The 20,826-nt window shown below is 37.9% G+C and overlaps 1 protein-coding gene across 20 annotated transcripts in view; it reads right to left on the bottom strand.

Annotated features, from left to right (window-relative positions):
• Slc4a7 (solute carrier family 4, sodium bicarbonate cotransporter, member 7) overlaps positions 1-20,826 on the bottom strand; it is a 96,934-nt gene that overhangs the window by 20,337 nt on the left and 55,771 nt on the right. For 19 of the 20 annotated variants that reach the window (XM_006517998.1, XM_017315953.1, XM_006517999.2 and 16 more), the window contains 10 exons: positions 19,267-19,373; positions 17,086-17,260; positions 13,898-14,031; positions 12,623-12,868; positions 8,294-8,399; positions 6,911-7,072; positions 6,258-6,371; positions 4,556-4,717; positions 4,180-4,431; positions 714-782 (listed from right to left, as the gene is read on the bottom strand). In XM_006517998.1, coding sequence (XP_006518061.1) covers positions 714-782; positions 4,180-4,431; positions 4,556-4,717; positions 6,258-6,371; positions 6,911-7,072; positions 8,294-8,399; positions 12,623-12,868; positions 13,898-14,031; positions 17,086-17,260; positions 19,267-19,373 — 1,527 coding nt within the window. The remainder of the gene's footprint in view (positions 1-713; positions 783-4,179; positions 4,432-4,555; positions 4,718-6,257; positions 6,372-6,910; positions 7,073-8,293; positions 8,400-12,622; positions 12,869-13,897; positions 14,032-17,085; positions 17,261-19,266; positions 19,374-20,826) is intronic. The other variant, XR_001781108.1, reaches the window with a different exon arrangement.

Raw genomic sequence — 20,826 nt, 5'->3', positions numbered from 1 at the left:
TGTTTTCCACTATGACGACAACGGACTTGAAACTGTGAGCCAACCCCAATTAAATGTTTTCATTTATAAGAGATGCCATAGTCATGGTAGCTCTTCCCAACAATAGTACCCCTAACTAAGATATTGACATGATTTAAAAAAAGAAAAAAAAAGATGCTGGCTTTTGGGAAGTGCTGACAGCTACCTTTACATCAATGAGTGATGGTGGAACAGAGGTTTTCTTAAAGCAGCAGCAGCCACTGTGGGAATCACTGCTAATCTATACAGTTTCTATTCGAGTCTGTATAAGCCTGAGTAAAGTTTAGCAGGTCGTTTCCACAAGCATGGCGATCACTGGCTCCAGCCCCCTTACTGCATAACCTCCACTGAGCCCTACTGCCTCAACGTCCTGGTCCCCCTTTCCATCAGTCATCATTTAAGAATTGCAGAGAACAGTCTCTGTGCTGGGCTTCCTGGTGACATGCACGTTTATAAAAGCTAGGTCTTCCCATCCTGACCCTTTGGTCCACCCTCACTACATCGTCTTCACTGAGCAGACATGTGACCTTTCATTGGACGTTAGTAAGAGGAGGTGAGAATCATCTCATTCTTTGGGGTAAGATAGGTAATGAGCAATAATTACTCAGTAAATGTCTATTTCATGCAACCAGACCAAAAATAGTCACAAATACAACTTTTGCAATTTTTAAATAGTTCTATTATTAAATACTTGCCTGAATTCCTTTCAACGATGAAACTCCCATATAAAGAAAAACACCGTACAAAACTGGCATTGGGATAAACTGTAAATAAAATTTCTACAATTAGAACTCATCGTTCTGAAATAATTTGACAGTAATAAGTGCACAGAAATATATTTGATGAGTAATGATGACAGAACTAAAAGTTCTTTTGTGAAAAGGACTAGGCCAACATTCCAACAGGAAAGAAGCAAATAGGTGTATTGATGATACATTTGAGAGGCAGTGGATCTACAGACAGTTGATTGATGATACATTTGAGAGGCAGTGGATCTACAGACCACACTCATTAAAAGGGACTGTGATCAGGTATGAGGAGCAAGAGCACTCCAGTCAACAGTTTAAAAAACAGCTTTCTGTGCTTCAGCTTGCTGTACAATTAAATTTCTTCAAATACACCGAACATTCAGCAAAGTAGCTGACACATCACCATTCAGTAAAGTATTAAAATACTGTTGCCCAGCACCACTTCAGTGGAACATGGTTTGCTAATAATATCCTTCAAACATTCCAGCATACAGATGCCAAACCCCCATCCTGGCATGTAGCTGTAGGAAAACCTGGCTGTGTATATGAAATTAAAAGATATTTTAAATAGCTACTATCAAGTTAAAAATAACAGCAATAATATTAATTACCATGATAAGCTGGCATAAAGAACACTGAAGGGGGTACACTTGTCTATGTATATGTGGATGTCAACTGCCTGGTGCCTTCCTCCATCATGTTCTACCTTTTTATTTAATTTACTTAGTTAACTGTTTTTCAAGGCAGGATTTCTAAGTTAAACAGAGTCCTGGCTGTCCTGCACTTGCTCTGTAGACCAGCTGGTCTTGAACTCACAGAGATTCTCCTTACTCCTGTATGCTGGGGTCAAAGGAGTGTGTCACCATGTCCAGTCCTTTAGAATTACTACTACTACTAGTACTACTACTACTACTACTACTACTACTACTACTATTACCACTAATCATCACCATCACCATCTAGAGACAGGGTCCTTTACCACATCGATTAGGCAAAACTGGCTAGCTAACAGTCTCAGAGGATATGTGTCTCACTTCCAGGGTGGCAGGATGTCAGGCTCTTTATTCATATGGGTGCTGGGGATCTGCACTCACGATTTATGCCTGTACAACAAGCACCTTACCAATTGAGCCAGGCACAGTAACACAATTTTATGAAACTCTATTGTTTTTAAAACAAAGTGTAATTATAGAATAGCACTGTTTTACATTTTGTAATCCTCTTTAGTACTGCTTAACAGGAGGCAAAAAGGGTCTTCAATTTGTGCCTGTACTTAGTATATGACAGCATGCTGCAATAGCCTCTTTTGAATTCAATACATGGAATCCCTGCCATTCACAGATATGTAGCCTTTAGAATGAAAGACCCTGGTGGAATCCCGACAGGATGGCAGAGGCTCCAAAATGCCCTTGGAGCAGACTTTGAAAATCTCTGTTCTAGGAAACATAAACGTAAGTGTAAAAATGTAATTATAACAGTACTTAAGGTTACAATGATGATAACTGCCAGAGCAGCTAAGTTACTTCCTTTCTTCCTTCGCGCGTGTGTGTGTGTGTGTGTGTGTGTGTGCGCGTGTGCACGCTTGCATGCCTACACACAAGCGCATGCACATCTTGATGTGTATGTGGAGATCCAAGGAAAACTTGCAGTAATCAGATCTCCGTCCACTATGTGCATTCTGAGCATGAAAGCAATCTTGTCAAACCTGGCAAGTGCCCTCCCTGACTGATCCATCTTGCCTGCCCTTGTATTTCAATGCACGGTCTCATACTGAGCCTGACATAGCCTGGGACTCGCTATGTAGTGCAGGCTAGCTTTAACTTACAATTCTGTCTTAGTCCCACCTGCATCCTACACTTGCCCAACTGCTAGGACTATAGACATGTGCCTCCATACTCAATTCTACCAGAGTAAGTTAAATAACAGAATTGAGGACCAGTCAATGGATCTGTAAGTCAAAGCCCTGCTATGTAAGCCAGACAAATTTTAGTGTTGTCTCTGGAGTGAGCCAATTATAGAAGATCAGAAACTGTTTCTTAAAAGTTGTTCTCTGACCTTCATATTCCCACTATTGTACATGTGTACACAGGAACACACACACCTTTTTTTTCCTTGATTTAAATCACTAAGTTGAAAGAACTGTCTGTGAAGAATTATTTTTGGCTGGGCGTGGTGGCGCACGCCTTTAATCCCAGCACTCGGGAGGCAGAGGCAGAGGCAGGTGAATTTCTGAGTTTAAGGCCAGCCTGGTCTACAAAGTGAGTTCCAGGACAGCCAGGGCTACACAGAGAAACCCTGTCTCGAAAAACAAAAACAAAACAAAAAAAAGAATTATTTTTGAAAAGTGAAAAATCAATATCGAGTCTGAGTTTTATTTTAAAGTTTTCTTCATGTTTAAGTTGAGTTTTATTTTGTATACAACATATAATTCATTAGAAAAGATGTAAGGGGAAAATTTCAAAGAGCTTCAATGGGCCATCACCCCCAAAAGAATACATAAACTACTTCTCTTGTCTCCGAGTTCCTTTAAAATACAATCAGCACTACACAGCAGTGCAGTGTTAGTTACCCATCAATTTCATTGGTAGGCTGTGTAGTTTCTACATGAAAACACACTGTACCCTATTTACTGCTCCCTCCCATGCCTAAGGGCACGGCAAGTAGTTCATAGACACTTGGTACTTAACGAGACTGGTAAAGACGCCATGAAATGAGCCCAAGAAATTCCAACAATAAAGAATATCCTTTAACGCTAACACACTGGTCTCTTCAACTGTAGAAATGCTGTAAACTTTTATTCAACCATTTTCTTTAAAACAAAAATAAAAAAGCAGAGACAAATATGGAATTGGGTTTTTACATGATAAATAAAAAATTTCAGACTAGATACTTTGCTACAGAATTGTTTTTTTTAATCCCGATTTTCTGTAGGATATACATCTGCAAAATGTGGACATAAGAAAAATGTGATTAACAAAATTTCTTATATGCTTCACTGGTAATTTTGTTTTTGTTTTATTGTTTTCTAGTGTTTATTTGCTACTTTCATTTTATGTGCTCTATAATGAAACACATTATGTATAAAGAACATATTAAGTTCATTAACAGTACTTTAAAGAAACCAATTTTGTTACATATTGTTCGATTACTTTCGATACTATGGTCTAGCCACCTGTTGATTAACTTCTAATTGCAGACTGTAACTAATGGATCTATAAGCTATAATAAACCCACATGCTTACTACACAAAAATCACTGCCAAATGGTATTTTTAAACTTTTATGGATTTTAAATTACAGGTGAAAAAAGTTGATTTTATATACTCACACATATTTCAATGTTTTATTTCTTTACAACTAAGTATAAATGTTAAGGTAAATAAGATTGTTGAACACTGCCACAAGGGTTTTACCTTTAATACTGAAGTCATGAACACAGAGAGGCCCATCAGGATAAAAATCATCAGCCCTGTAACCCGCTGTTCACGAATTCCCAGAAACTTGGGCTGCTCCCCTGGAGCAGAACACTCAGACTCCACTTTCAAGCTGTTGACATGACTTATAGACAACACTGTCGCAGCCACAAACCACGGCAAGCCCATGATAGAGCAGACTCCCAACATGACACCAACCATGAGCAAGTCAAGGTGGTAGCCAGCTCCTTTCTGAAGAGGGAAACGAACACTCGTAAGTCTAGATTGTTCCTTTGTTTTAAAATTCTGAATTAATTATAAAGGAAGAATGCTATGGAAATTATTGCAGGCCCTTAAAGAAGGCTTTCAGAATTACCTTGAGTTTGTGTTCTTTTCTGTTGATGATTACAGCTGTGATCTGCTGGTCCATAAAGATGAGAATAGTACAAAGGAGAGCTGGAACTGCTGCAATTAGTAAGGTCCACCAAGGGTTATCTCCCAAAGGGCTTATGATCCAGCCCCTACTTGGATCAGTAGGCTATTAAAGTTTAAAAATAAGAAAAAAGGTTATTTCTTTATTGTACCAAATTTCCACAGCACATAAGTGGATCTATTCCATAAAATACCAAGGAAGAAAGAAAAGGCTGGATTAGGATGTGTGGTAAATTATTCACAAAGGCAGAAGAAATTAATCCTGAGCCTAGAAGTATGCCCTTGTCATGGGACTTGCCTGCTCTTTATAGAGAGTGGTATCTATTCCCTCTTCTTCTATTCAAGACAATCTTGTAACTTAATACACTGTGGTGGAGATTTGAATAGAAATGTCCCCCATCGACTCATGTGTTTGAATACTTGGCCAAAGGGGAATGGCACTGTTAGGATATGTGGCCTTGTGGGAGGAAGCATGTCACTCTATGAGCGGGCTTTGAGGTCTCCTATGCTCAACCTACACAACCAGTGGGGCACCCAGTCTCTCCTTGCCACCTGCATATCAAGATGTAGAATTCTCAAGTCCTCTAGCACCATGTCTGCTGGCACACTACCATGTTCCCATCATAACAATAATGGACTAAACTTTTGAACTGTATGCCAGTCCCAAATAAATGTTTTCCTTTTTGAGACTTGCCAAAGTGACATGTATGGTTTTCAATTCTGGATTTAAACCTGAAGTTTCTTAACCTCTCCAAGTCCTAAGATGATGGCTGTGGTGTTGAATACAGTTCCTTTCAGGGAAGACAGGAAATAGAAGTGGGGAAGAGAAAGATTACCACTCCAAATGTTTCTGTCCAGGTTGGTAAATGAAGCTAGACTGCCCCACCACCACCACAAAGCCACGAGATGACCAGACATGTGAAAAGTGTAAGGCTGACCAGACCACATCCCACCTGGACAAGCCCAACTGCTAAAGAATTATAAACAGAGGTTTATTATTCAAAGACAATTTTGGTGTCGAACTTTTGGTTTTGTTTGTTTAAATTTGTTTATTATAAAGAGACAAGGTGGTGCTACTCAGTTTAGGCCAGCCTGGAACTCACTAGTTAGTCCACGCCAGACTCACAAGTCTTCTGCTTCAACTTCCTCAGTTTAGAATTACAGACATGCATCATAGTGCCCACCTTAGAGAATGTGTTTTGACAAGGTTTGGCATGCCGAGACAAGATAAATAAACTAGAATACTTTAACATGGCCCCATGTACACTATCTATGGTGAAATAGATCGCTTTGGTACCAACTCCTAAACTACCTTGTGTTGGATTCTGTAAGGCAGTGGTGACGTCACAGCCCAAACAACTACTGACAAAAATCTGGCACCTTACCAGATTTAAACACATTTCAATGATGAAACATGAAAATGATTGTTAGAAAAAACACTGTAGATGTGAATTAGAGGATTTTGTACTCTGAAGGACAAGAGATACTAAAATTTAAATTTATATTTGTCAATGCAAAAGGAAAATTGAGAAGTGCAGTTCACAAGAGCTCTTATCTAATAAGAACAAGGTCCTGGGTTCAAGCCCTTTCCTCACTAAGTAGTTTGGTATTTTCAAAACCAAATAGCCACTTGTTTTAATACTTACCTCGAACTTTTCAGGCACATGAAGTTTAGGAGATGGAATTCCTACAAGGTAGTCAATTGCAACCATTATTACTATTGTGAGAAATACAGCAAAGTCACTGATTGTTGATCGTACCTATAGTAGAGGGATTACAATGATATAAAATAGGGTTACTTCCTATCCTTTCTATATAATTCATATCTTTCTCATAAAATATCACTAATACATGGATGAGACTTTTAATAATTAACAAAGTTATATAAGTTTATGTCCATCTCATCCCTCTCATCCCAAAACATAAGTAACAAGTCACAACATCACAACTACCTTCCACTTTCTCATAGTACTATTATCTGCCTCCTATGGGCTCAGATATGATATATCGACGTGTGTGTGTGTGTGTGTGTGTGTGTGTATGAATGACAGGGTTTCTTTGTCCTGGAATTAGCTCTGTAGACCAGTATGGCCACAAAACTCAGAGATTTGTCTGTGTCTACCTCACAGGTGCTAAGATGAAAGGCATGTGACAGCATGCCTGGCCAATATTATTTTTTACTAAAAGGAATTTCTTTTAACTATTTAGCATAAAGCACTAGCTTTAAATAATAAATTCTTGCTTTGAAATAAACCAAGTAAATGAAAACAAAAGTATTACCAAAATTCAATCCAGTTACCTTGGTAGGAAAATATCTCTTGGTCTTAAACTGCTTGAGGAATGAAGACAGAAAGAACGTCGTGAAAAACAAGACGACACACCAGAAGAGCACGTCAGGAACATAAGGTCCATGAGGCCCACAAGCTGATCCCACAAACATACCATGGAAGGTCTTACACTCCTGAATGGGCAGGAGAGGGAAGGAGATGAAGACTTTCAAGTATTCAATCATCCAACTCATGCACATGGTTGAATTTAAGATGTCAATGTCCTGCTTTACCTAGAGAGCTTCCATTAGGCTAACTATACATCATCATTTAGAGATATTATAACATTCCTATCAAAATCACTCATAGAACATTTCACCAACTTTCTCCTTTCTTTTGACCACATGTTCCCTTTAGAGAAGGCTCATGAAACATTTCCTCTGCATCCCTGTAAGCCACTACTGCAGTATTTGAATGGACGTTTTAAAAATCACTACTGCAGTCTCTACAGATGCTGAGGGGAGCATGGATAAAGCACTTCCTTAAAAGACAAGGGGAGGCAGGAATGGTGGCAAACACCTGTAATCTTTATCTCTCTCAAAGTGAAGCAGACAGACAGGCAATTCAAGGTGAGTCTCAGCTATTTATAATGTGATGCCAACCTGGGATAAATGAGACTTAACCCATCACTCATTTCCTAGAAAAAGCAGGAAAAAAAGCCAATAAATTTAGCTCTGATTTGATTAAAACATCGCCTTTCATGAGCAGCAAAGTGGTTATTAAAATTTTAGTGAAAACACCACATTCTGACCTGGTGCTATAGCTCAGCAGTAAAGCACTTGCCTAGCACATATGCAGTCCTGGGTACAAGCAGCAGCTCTCAACCTGTAGGTTAAGACTCCCATGGACATCATACATCAGATACCTACACTATGATTCATAACTAGCAAAATTACAGTTTGAAGTAGCAATGAAACAATTTTATGGTGTGGGGGGGTCAGCAACTGTATTAAAGGGTTACAGCATTAGGAAGGTTGAGAACAGTGGTCTGAGGCCTGACACACCACTTAAAACAAACAAATACAACAATGGCTGCAGAAATGGCTGACTGAAATTCCAGTCTGAGAGAGATCTAATACCTTTTTCAGCCTTTGTGAGTATCTGCACTCATGTACAAACCCACTCACATGGAGATAAATAACAATTGAAATAACAGAACAACGTATTTTGAAAACAATCTACATATATATTATCAAGAAGGAAAGTTAAGCATAATCAGAAAAGGCTAAGAAAAGCTGGACATGGGGACTAAGATTTTGAATCTTAGCAGAGGGGAGGCTGAGACAACAGGCAGAGAGAGATATAAGCCAGGTTCCCAGAGACCTAAGCTACTTCTCAATCCCCAATACACTTACAGAAACAGTAAGGTTGCCCCAGGAAACACTGTATGCTGTTATATTCTTCCTCTTCCACAGTTCTAGAGTTTCGTTGCTAGGGTTAGATGGCTCAGCACATACACATCTGAAAAATAAGCAGAATAAAATTTTAAGGATCCTACACTTAATTTTTATTTTTTCTAAATCAACTGTACAAGGTGGTAATATCTCAGCATTTCTTCCATGTAGCAAACATGCAGAGTAGGAGATGCAATAGAAAGCAGAAGCAGGGTACCCCAAGTCTGAAGCCATGGTGGTGTGTTACAGAGCACTCCAAATCAAGAGTTATAAAGAAAGACCTTCTTTTCTGCAGTGGAGGCAGAAAGAGGAAAAAAGAGAAAAAAAGAGAAAGTCTGTCAATGACAAATTTACTTAAAAACCATGATTGGATATAACATTTGGGAAGGATAAAAAAGACACCCATTTACAGTAAGACTTTTATCACAATCTTATCTCCTTGGCCTACCTCCACAGCTCCCTTGCTTGCAAGTTCAAGACAGAGTTTCTTTGTGTAGCCTTGTGTGTCCTGGAACCAGCTCTGCATAGCAGGTTGAACTGTCTCTCAAAGCCAATGACACACAATCATGCCAACAAACCCACAGCACCATTGCTCTACTGCTCTGTCTTTGATCTTAAACTTATGGTGTTAGCACAGACCACAATTCCAGCACCCTGGAGGCACAGGCAGGAGGAGTAAGAGTTCAAAGTCGTCCTTTGCTAATTAGGCAACCTGAACAAAAGATAAGAAACCAATTTCCCCCTTGTGCAGCTAGGGATGGAACCCAGAGCCTTAGGTATGACAGGCTATCACTACCTAAATTCTTAGCCAGTAAAACTCTTCTACAAATAAAAGAGTTTTACATTCAGATGTGATAGATGATTAAAATCAGAAAGCAGTCCATAACTAATTCAACTACCACTTTGAAAATGCCAAAATACCAAGCTTGTGTTTTTGTTTATTTTGAGTTTGTTTGTCTCTTGTAGGTAGCTCTGCAATCAAATTTACTGAAGGCTGGCTTTGAGCTCCTAATCGTCTTGACTCCTAAATGCTAGGTTTACAGACATGAGTCACCATACCTAGATTGCCACACCTCCGCCCCAATGTTTTGAATGTTACCTATTGTGGAGAAAAAAGGCACACCACCACACTTAGGTAAAGGTTAAATGATGACAACTTTTAGGAATCAGTTTTCTCCTTCCACCATGTGGGTCCTAGAGAATGGACTCCAGTTTTGGCAGCAAGCACAGTCCACTCACTAAACCATCTCTCCAGTACACTTTTGTGTTCTAAAGCTTACATTTCTCCTTGCAAGTCAATGGAGTGGAGTGCCACATTTGCATCAAACACAATTGTTAGAAAAGAGGGCATCCTAGGCAGATCCAACTTCAATAGCATTTGACTTTAATTTTATGTATCTCCAACTTTTAGAAACTGTTTTATTTTATGTGCTTTGGTGTTTACCTGTATGTCTGTGTGAGGGTATCAGATCCACTGGAACTGGAATTACAAACCACTGGGAGCTGCCATGTGGGTGCTGGGAATTGAACCCAGGACCTCTACAAGAGCAGCCAGTGCTCTTAGCCACTGAGCCATCTCCCCAACCCCAATATCTGCAACTCTTCATAACCACTACATATGACTTTCCAAATGTTCTTTTATTTTAAAGTTTAAAATTCTCATTTCCCATTCAACCAGAGGGGATTTATAACAAGAACTATAAACCTAGCCAATAACCTTGAGCTGATGAGATCATGGACTTAAGAGTCAAAGTTACTGCTCCTTTCCTAGTTTTCCAGCACAATTCCTAGTTACATTCTAGAAGTTATATCCAATTACGTGTCATTTCCACCTTCATCAAAGAAGCTTCTTTTTGCAGCAGAGAACCACAAGAGATTAAATGCAAAGATGACTGTGAGGTGTCTATCCTCAACTGGTGCATCTACAATACAACCTGCACATCGATAGCTCAGAGAAAGTAGACCAGAACGTCATACCTTCTACATAAGACAGCAAAGCTGTACCCATTAAATCTTAGCAATACAGTAAAGACCTCCACAGTGACATTGGTAGAGATTCCATTGGGGATGAATGTAATCTCACAAGACCCTTCCTCTAGAAGAAGAGCCATAGACAACTAATGGCTGACAAATCCCCTGATAGGTTATCCAAACGGTCAGACCTAAACACATATATATGATCAGTATTAACTGGGGTCACCAGTTATATTTATATATACGTGTGTCAGTATGTATGATTGGTGTGTGTGTATGTGTATACACACACACACACACACACACACACACAAATATATTATATATATAAAAATAGAAGTTAATAAGAGATCATGATTTTGAGAGAAGAATGGACATGGGAAGACTTTGAGGAGGAAGAAGAGGAAAAGTCTGGGTAGAAATGCTGTTAATACAGTACTCATGTATAAAATCCCACCCGCAAAAAAGCAAAAACAAAATGAATTGAATGGCACCTTGAAGGCAAAGTTCAAGTCTAGCCAGGTTTATGTAGCTAGATCATAGTGAGACCTTATCTTTTAAAAATAATCAAGTGGAAGGCTGGAGATGCTCAGTAATAAAGCTTGCCTACCGTATACAAAGAAAGCTCTGAGTTCCATCACCAGTGACACAAAAAAGTACTAATGAAATACCTTTCTTGATAGCAGGGTTAGGGTTATATATGTAAAGATGAACATGTGTTGAACATTCTATAAATTAACAACATAATGAATTAACAACATAATATTATAAAATGTGAGGGCCGGGTGTGGTGGCGCACGCCTTTAATCCCAGCACTCGGGAGGCAGAGGCAGGCGGATTTCTGAGTTCGAGGCCAGCCTGGGTCTACAAAGTGAGTTCCAGGACAGCCAGGGCTACACAGAGAAGCCCTGTCTCGAAAAAAATCAAAACCAAAACCAAAAAAGAAAAAAAAAAAGTGAGGAATACTTGGGTACAAAAAATATACTCTACATCCTTCCATATACCTAAGAGTGATTAAAGAATACAGGAAAATACATAGAACATAGATTGCCAATTGTGATGGCTAATCTTCAACTTGACTACTTTTGGAACCAACTAAAACACAAGCTGCTGAACACTCTAGTGAAGGTCTCTTGACCAGATTATCTGAGTCAGGAAGACTCATTCTAAATATGGGCGGCACCTTCTGGTGGCAGCTGAGCTAAAGAAAGGGACACGAAAAAGGAGAGCTTTGCTTTCTGCCTGCTTGCCTGCACTCCACTGTCACTGAGGTGGTCCTGATATTAGAACCAACTTCTTTCGGATTCCAACGTACAATGAAGTTCAGCAGCCCTTTAGAAATTCTCCAGAACTCCAACACCCACCCAGGACTGATGAGACAGCCAGCCTCTCAGATAAAACAACTATAGATTCCCAGCCTCTCCGCTGTAGAATGGATCCTATAAACCAAACTAATAAATCACTCCCATTCCCCTCACCCCACCCCCAACACACACATTTTTTTCATTCTATCAGTTCTGTTCCTTTAGAAGAAGAACCCTGACTAATAACATTTAAATTGGCCAACCCAACTCCAACAGAAAACCACATACTTCAGTTACTTTGTTATTTCAGTTGTATTAGTTTCATTTCCTATTGCTCTAATAAAAAAAAAAAAATACCATGACAAAAACAACATGGGGAGAAAGGGTTTGTTTTAGCTCACAGTTCTAGGTCTGTCACTATGGAGAAGTCATAGTGGCAGTGAAGAAGCTAGGCATGTTGCATCCACAGCCAAGAAGCATATACATACCAGTTCTCAGCTCACTTCCACGATCCCCTGCATAGGGAATGAATGGTGCTACCCCCTTAGTTGGTGGGTCTTCCTACCTCAATGTAATCAAGATAGTCTTCTACATACATGCTCATAAGGCCAAATTGATCTAGACAGTATCATATTGAGACTCTTTTCCCAGGTAACTCTAGATTATGGAAAGTTGGTAGTTACATTAATAAATAAAAGTAAATAAACATCAACTATAATTCTACCCATGAATGTTTTACCAAAATTTAATCTGAAGTAATATTTCAATTACCAGATACAGCTACATACAATGAATACTACATTGCAAAAATTCCATTTTTTTTTCTTTTTCCTATGTAGACGAGGTAGACCTTCAGCTTATGGTACATCCTCTTGCCTCCAGTCTCCTGAGTACTACAATTAAAAACTTAAAAGTATATACCAGCTCATTAATAAAAAAGCCCATCTTTCTTATGCTCTAGTACCTTAGAAAAAAATGTATTTTAACATGAGGATGAAATAGAAGCACTTACGTGTAACTGGTCAATTCATCCAAGTTGTTGTGCATATTAAATGCATATATTTCTCCTAAGTGAAAGAGCTTCTCCAGAGCTTCATAGATGAATATGATACAAATGAGAGCCGCAAAAGCTTCTTCTGTGAACCGAGTAATGTAACAAACAAGGCTGCTTGCATCTGTTGCGACCAATACAATGCACAAGAAAGATGTCCACAGACCAATACTGGTTCTTAATGATAGATAGGAAAGGTGATAATCTCTGTTTCGAAATATAAGTGGAGACATGATCACCATGTACATACAGATTTGCACCTAAAGTTTTTCATAACAAGCAGTAAAAACACAAACACAGGATCCCGTTAAAAAATCACAATTACCAAATTGCCACGTAATGATGAGGTGAAGCTCTGTGCTTTGCTTCATCTGGAGACTTGGCTACTTTATTCAAGATCGACAGTGAGAGTGCGCTCGGCAATACGGGGAGACAGCCTCAGACCTCACATTAGCAATCAGCTATAGCAACAACCACAGCTGACTTTCTCTGCACATAAAGAATCTGTGTGTGTCAGTCGGGTAACGACACCTCTACAGCACTATCCTGTCACCACTATGCCTACAGAGTTAATGTCAAACAAGAGAGGCTATACTTTAAGTCATACCATTGACTACTAGTCAGTGGAGCATGCCACGTCAAAATTATAATCAGGTTATCAAGTGAGCAGAGAAGCAGAGCTGAGAATTACAACAATCAAATATTCAAATGTCTATGTTGTTTCAGGTTAAAAGACTCAAATGCACATGTCATATAGGAAACACTATTGTTAATGCTGAATTCAAAGTCTATTACCTATAGTATGTCCATGATACCCAACAGCCTAAGCCACAGATACTAACCCTGCAACTTGATGGCTTTGAGTCCTTGGCTTTCAAAATGTACTTCACCGTAAACTTCCTCTTGTAAGACCTACATTTAGCCTAACAAATAGTTCAGATAAACATCTTACAGGTTTAATTTTACTAACACTAAGAGTTTTTATTGTTCCTCAAATGATTTGCTTTGTCATTACTCCAGTCCATTAGATTAGCATTGATGGCCAATGTTATTTTTCTTCATCTCTACATTACTGGGGTGCAATGGTAATAGGAACCTTGATAGGACAACCACATAAAAAACGCAGACACTGAAGATTCACATATTGTTCATACAGCTGAGTGTTGTTCACAAACAGCACAATGTAACATATATTTAAGAAGTATACAAACACGGGGGATGAGACTTTCTACTTACCTACAGAATTTAAATAAAATTTTTTCAAACACTAGGACTGGACCTGTGCTCCCCAGTATTGTTAGAGGTTGCCCAGCAAACAATGAATAGGCAATCCCAGTTAATGACGCTCCAAAAAGAGACTCTATTGCACTCTGTTTAAGGGGAAAATAAACAAAAGCAACATCAGAAAATTATGTCTAACCTACTATAGTACATCTGAAAACATGGATACTAGCCAAGTAGTTACAAAAATCAAAGCAAAGACAGTGTTGTGCTTTCAAACTAAGACATATATATGGGGAATTACAAATGTATCAAGCACATCAAGGAAAGTCCTTTATTTTGCATATTTAATTGAACTTTTAGCAACCATCCTTAATTCAACACTTGATACAGTGAGAATCAAGGCACAAAGAGAGACCAAAGAGAGACATATGGGGCTTCAGTTTCATCCATGCTGTTTTATTCGTAAGCCTCTGCAAGCAGAAAAGCAGGTTATTTTTACTAGTTTTATATGACTGAAGTAAGTATTTTTCATTCTGAAAATAAAAAGCACATTACTCGATATGGTGATTAAAAAGAAGGTAAATGTGTGACCTTTTCTCCCTGTTTTCTATAAAAGCAACTTTCCATATACTTATTGAAAATTAGAATGACAGCTTTAACTGATTTACTTCAAAATGATATAGGTAACCTAAACAAGATAGATGGGGGATGTGTAAAAAATTCACAAAAACTATAAATATGTTAGGTAATTTATCATGAAAGCCCATCAAAATGAGATAAAACAGGACAATAGCTCAGAGGAGGAAGATACAGTAACACTGGACTTCAGTATCAGCATTAACTGTAGCCTGGCAAATGAGGTTAGATGGTAAAGCAATGACAATGCGCTATGCTACTAGACAAAGGGTAAGGTCAGAGGAAAAGGAAAAGAATTTACCATTCCTAAACATCAGAGCCAAGTGGGATATGCTATCCAGAAAGGAGAAGGCCCAGGATTGGTAAAGGCAAGACAAGAAGTAGTAAGAAACAAAGGTCCTGAAACAAGAAAGAGCACAAAGAGCAGGCAAGATGGGGCTGCCTGGAAGCCTGCAGGGCCAGGGCCCGGGGTGCAGCTGCGGGACATCTTGCTTCCAGTCTAAGCTCTCTCACTTTAAGTGGGGGTGATGGTAATTATAACTCTACTAGTGCCTGTACAGGCACCTTTAAACCCTGTCTGTTACTTAGGGCATATCACAAAATTGGAGCAATTCTCTCCATCAAGTCTAACACCATCATCTAAAACAGAATAACAAAGTTAAAAAAAAATAAATAAATAATGAAACTATTGGCAACATGAAAAAAAAAAAAGTGAGCAACCATGTTAATAATATGTGAAGTGTAAAGAATGTTTTCTTTTTTAAAAAAAAAATAGGGTTTTACTACAAAACACAGGTCCTCATCACCAACTCCCTAATTCTACTAAAATATGTACATTTTAAAATTGAGCTTAGGATGAGTTTGAGTTAAAGGTGAAAATGTCTACATGAAATTCAGAAAAACAAAGCAAAAACTGAAAAGCACATCACAAAACTCAACTGAAGCAGGACAGCACAAACTAGAGGCCCCTCCCCAAGTTGTGGGTTAAAAAAAGTAGCCACCAGCATCAGAAACAATGCCTTTACTATCCCCACCCACCGCACGGCACAGACATCCACGATCCCGAGCTACTTTCCCCACTGTGGATGTGCTTGACATCCATCCTCTTCATCCCAGGCGCTGGCTGTCTAAATTGCTGGGCCAATTTACTCCTTCTATTCTATAAATCAGCTAACTTTCTACCTTCCCTTTTCTCCCTATAATCAAGCCTCAATTTTAACCCTCATGGACACATGAGTGGTCCAATATTTATACTTTCTTCTGATACTATATAACCTATAAAAATGAGTTCCCTAAAATGCCATTTCTATAATGGACATTGGAAGTGAACACCCCACGTTCATATTGTTTCCTCTATAAAATGTTTGTTTTCTCCATTTCTGTAACTTCAATTTCCACAGCTCTCCTTTCTCACAACAGTTCAACGAACTTTCTAGTTAGGCTGTCCCTGCTACACGTGTCTCTCTCCCTACTGTAGTGCCAAACATAATCTCAGGCACATGGTGTCAAAGGACAGAAGAAGAAGACAGGCAGTGACAGTCCATGAGCCAAGCAGCAATATTTCCAAGAGCTAAGCCACATTTCAATAGGGCAGGGCAGAGTTACAAGCACTATTTTGACAGTAATATAAAACAACTAAATTTGAAACAAGAATTAAAGACAAAGGTAAAAAGGAATCTAACAAAAAATAAATTGAGAATTAGAAATTTTGAATTTTTAGGTTTTAACCTAATGTTCTAAAAAAGATATGCTTTTATAATTGAATAACTATTGCCATTTAGATTTAGCTATTGTTTTTACATTTTATCTATAAAAATACAAAATATCTTTAAATAGCAAATGTAATTTAAAAAATATAGAAATCAGGATTATAAATTATGTCACCTATATGCCAGTAAAATATATTTACACCTCCCATAATAAGCCATTCAAGATTTTATGACGAAACAGATCCTAGCATGGTATCAGCATGTATAGCAAACTAGATTCTACATTCACATGAAAAAAAGGGGGGGGGGAGGCCATGTTCAATTACAAATAAAAGCTTCGGCAACTTTCAAACAGATTTAATAGCAAAATGAAAATAAACATAACTTTAAAATCCCATCCTCTCTACCATTACATTCTGCTGTTTTGAATGGTCTCAGTTCAGTCACCAACTAGGGCCATAACCCTGACCCTATGATAACTAACAGGACACAGGATGAGGACTCCCATGGGAAAATTTCCCACCATGACCCACCCAGAGCATGTCCCACACATCCCCCAGAAGGCAATGGAAGTCTTACTCAATTGACAGCCATTTCATGAAGCAAGGAAGGATAAAACAAATGTTTGGTTTTTTTGTTTATTTATTTATTTTTACCTCAACTGTGCATCTTCTCCTGTTCAAATGTCCTCCCCATGTTTTCCACAGCAATTACCTTTGGGGGAAGTCTGCTTGGGGACAGGTTAATGCTGTGGGGAGACTCTTCAAATACAAGCACGAATAGTGAGACAAATGCATACAGACACTTGCCTCTGAGGAGCTGGGAGCCTGGCCACTACCAATCTTTTGTACTCACTATTCTGCCTTCTGTAGCTTCTCCAAGCAGCCCTCCAAAAGTGATTACAGGAGACATACAGGCACAGTATAGGAAAAGAATCGAGGCCAGGCACTGCAGACTTAATGCATCCTTGAAGTCACTCAAGAAAAAAGGTGCTTTCCTTTTGATGTCAAGTATCAAACCACCAAAAAGCCTAAATAGGTGAGATGAAACTCGTCAAGCTGTAGACTAGAGGATTCTAACTAGTTCAAACTAAATCTATGGGCTACATAAAACTGTTGGTGCTTACTTTTTTGTCAATAAAATTTTAAATCATGGTATAACTTATAGAAGATATGCTCATTGACTTTAATGAAATAATGTCTGAGGAAAGATACATCTCATTAAATTAAAGGAAACATACTATCATATTATGGGTTATATGCTGAAAAGGTTGCAGGGAAATGACTTTATAGGAGTAATTTTAACTTTGAACGCAAATATATGTAGAAGTAAACATACAATAAACAAAACCTAACTAGCCATTCATATAAATGTGCAAACACAACTCTATTTTTTATCTGTAATACAGATCTGAAAGGCAATGGGCAGAATACAGAGAAGGAAATTCTATCTTACTTAGTTCTTAGTGTGAATGTAGAATGCTATGCTTTTAATACTGAAGTTGACTAATAACTACTTTTATGACCTCTAACTATTTATTTATATGAATAATTCTGTCTGGGAAAAAGAAAAACCTTAAAAGCTATTTCTGTATATTACTACTTATATAGTATATGTGTGTGTGTATGTATGTATGTATGTATATATATATATAAAACTAAGATTTTTAGAAAGAATAAGAAGATCTATGTTTACATTAAAACATCAAAGCTGTACCATTTCAACTTTTTAAAAAATTAAGCTTTTTCAATATTTTTAATCTGAAAATGTTCCAGTAAAATATAAATACCCTAGGAAATAGGGAATCTTTATGTTCAATGCCATACCTTAATTAAACTGACTCCTGCCTGGTATACAGAAGGTACCAAGTAAATACTGTTGAACTGGAAGTTCAGAACAGCCTTGTGCCTCGGGACATGGGTGATTACGTATATACTAACTACAAGAATATGGATAAAGAATACAGCTGAAATTTAAGCTGTAGAGGATTTGGGTGTTCCAAGCTTTACCACGCTAATTTCTTAAGTTAAATACTAAAATAAACCATGAAGGCATATTGACAAGTAGAAATGATTCCATAATCTATAGCAAAAGGAATCAGTTTTAAATTAAGAAGATGCCAATGACAATATAGAAAATAAATTGCCACCATCAAATAAACAACTGACTGTTTAGCAGGTGGCAAAGGAGGCTCTCGGGTGCTTAAGATATCCACTTTAGGCTCTGGTACTTCTCAGGAACTAACTGTATTTCTAATATACAAAGAAATGGTTGCAGCTAATAGGAGACCAGCACTATTGGCACAGAGGTAAAATCTCATTCTATTCTGTTCATTCATAAAGGTTCTTACACGTCTCTAGTCTATGATTACGAATTTAAGTCTGCATTGACTATATTAGTTGCTATTCTTGTCAACAGTGTGTATATATGATATTCTAATTTTAAAAAGCTTTCACTCCAGGTCCTATGACCCCAGAGTGACTACCAGTACCCTGTGCAATACCAAGAACCATACTTCTCTACTATGGACATGCTAATACAATTAACCACTACAAAATAACTTAAACATATTTTATTACATTTTATATTTCTATTCTTTACTCTAAAATTAACTTTCTAATTTCTCTAATAAAGCTTCCAGATGCTAATAGTAGGGTCTAATCATGCTTGTCCATCTAAATTTATAGTATTTCAAAAGGTAATGTTCACATAAATTTTAAATCTTGCACAATCAACAAAAATCATTCAGTACAATTCCATTTTCATCTCATAAATCTTTAACTTGGAAAAAAGATACAAATTTCCTTTCCGAACCTTCTGTAGGTCAAAAACCCACATACTATAATTTTGAGTATAAAATGTTTTAAATGGATGAAAATTTTCCTTAATGTCATATTATCTTATAGAAAATGCATTTTTAAAACCACACAAACCTAAAAGTACAAGATTAAGTTCCAAATACTTGAGGAGTTAAAGACTGCTGGTGCCTTTCTACTAAATCAAGACCTAATTCCCCAAAGCAGCATGTGTACCCACCGTCCAGTCCTCTGCAGCTCAGGCCCAGCATGGTGATCATCCTCCTTGGGAGGGTCAACAGACATTGCAGCAGATCCATTAGGAAACACAGGAATCTTCCTTTTTTCCTGAATTCCACAAAAATATATTTTCAGAATTCAATTTTAAGAAAACTGGCATCTGAGACGGCTAGAGGGAATATTACATTCATAAAGATTTTACCCAAGTACTCTCTGGGGGAAAATAAAGTTTCCTAGTATAACTTTTTAAAACAATAACAATTAAAAGATGAATTTAGAATTGACTATCAACTTCTGTTCATATTTTAAATTTATAGTTAGCTTTCTTAACTATCTTCTAACATCAAAGCACTATAAGATATATTCATGAAGCCATGTCAAATTTCTATTCTATAATAGCTATTGTTTTATTAAATTTCCACTGCTGTTATAAAACACCATGATCAAAAGCACCGTGGGGAAGAAAAGGCTTTATTATTTCAGCTAATATGTCCTGATCATAGTCCTTCATGAAGGAAGTAAGGGCTAGGAACCTGAGGCAACAACTGGAACAAAGACAATGGAGGAACACTCCTTACTTGTGTTTCATGGCTGGCTCAGCCTGCTTTCTTAAACTATCCAAGACCACCAGTCCAGGGATGACACTGCCCACAATGAGCTAGGCCCTTTCACATTCACCAAGTATCAACCAAGAAAATGTCCTAGAGTCCTGACTATGGAAGCATCCTGTCAAGTAAGACCTCCTCTTCTTGTATAGCCCAAGCGTGTATTAATTTGACAAAACACTAGCCAGCCTAGCTATGAACACTCTCCCAAAGAAACACATTTCTCATCAAAGTATTTAGAATACTATGGTTAACTACCAAACTTTACATCAATTTTTAAAGTTACTACCTTTTTCCACAAACCTAAACTGCTAGCTCTCAAAAGGCTGAGGCAAGAATACTGTAAATTCAAGATCAATCTAGGCTACAAGTTCAAAAAGAAGATGGACGAAGGAAGAAGGAAAGAGAAAGAAAACCAATTACTAAAGTATTTTTCTTAGAAAAGCAACACAAAAATCCCTTCAGTATCATCTTATATTTCATTTTTTTGTTTTTGTTTTTCGAGACAGGGTTTCTCTGTATATCCCTGGCTGTCCTGGAACTCACTTCATAGACCTGGCTGGCCTCGAACTCAGAAATCCGCCTGCCTCTGCCTCCCGAGTGCTGGTATTAAAGGTGTGCGCCACTACGCCTGGCTCTTATATTTCATTTTAAAAATCAAAACAAACAAGCAAACAATACTACTTCTACAATACAGAATGTTCTCCCCCATGTTAACACAAAATGAATATTTCAAGTTGTGCAGATAAGCACATATAATAAAAAGAGGGAGGAAATGAAATATGAAGGAAACAGAGAGACATGTAGTCCTAAGAGGCCCCTGAAGTCCAAGGCTCCCATGGACCTAGACATACATCATATTAACACAGAGTAGCAAGATTACAAAAGTAAGGTCACACTTGAAAACGCCAAAGATAAAACCAATGTGTATCTTAGATCAAAGAGGAAACAGAACA

The sequence above is a fragment of the Mus musculus genome, chromosome 14 (assembly GCF_000001635.26).
Source record: "Mus musculus strain C57BL/6J chromosome 14, GRCm38.p6 C57BL/6J".
Taxonomy (NCBI): Eukaryota; Metazoa; Chordata; class Mammalia; order Rodentia; family Muridae; genus Mus; species Mus musculus.
The sequence above is the reverse complement of the archived record's forward strand: the minus strand, read 5'-3'. Positions and strand labels throughout refer to the sequence as shown.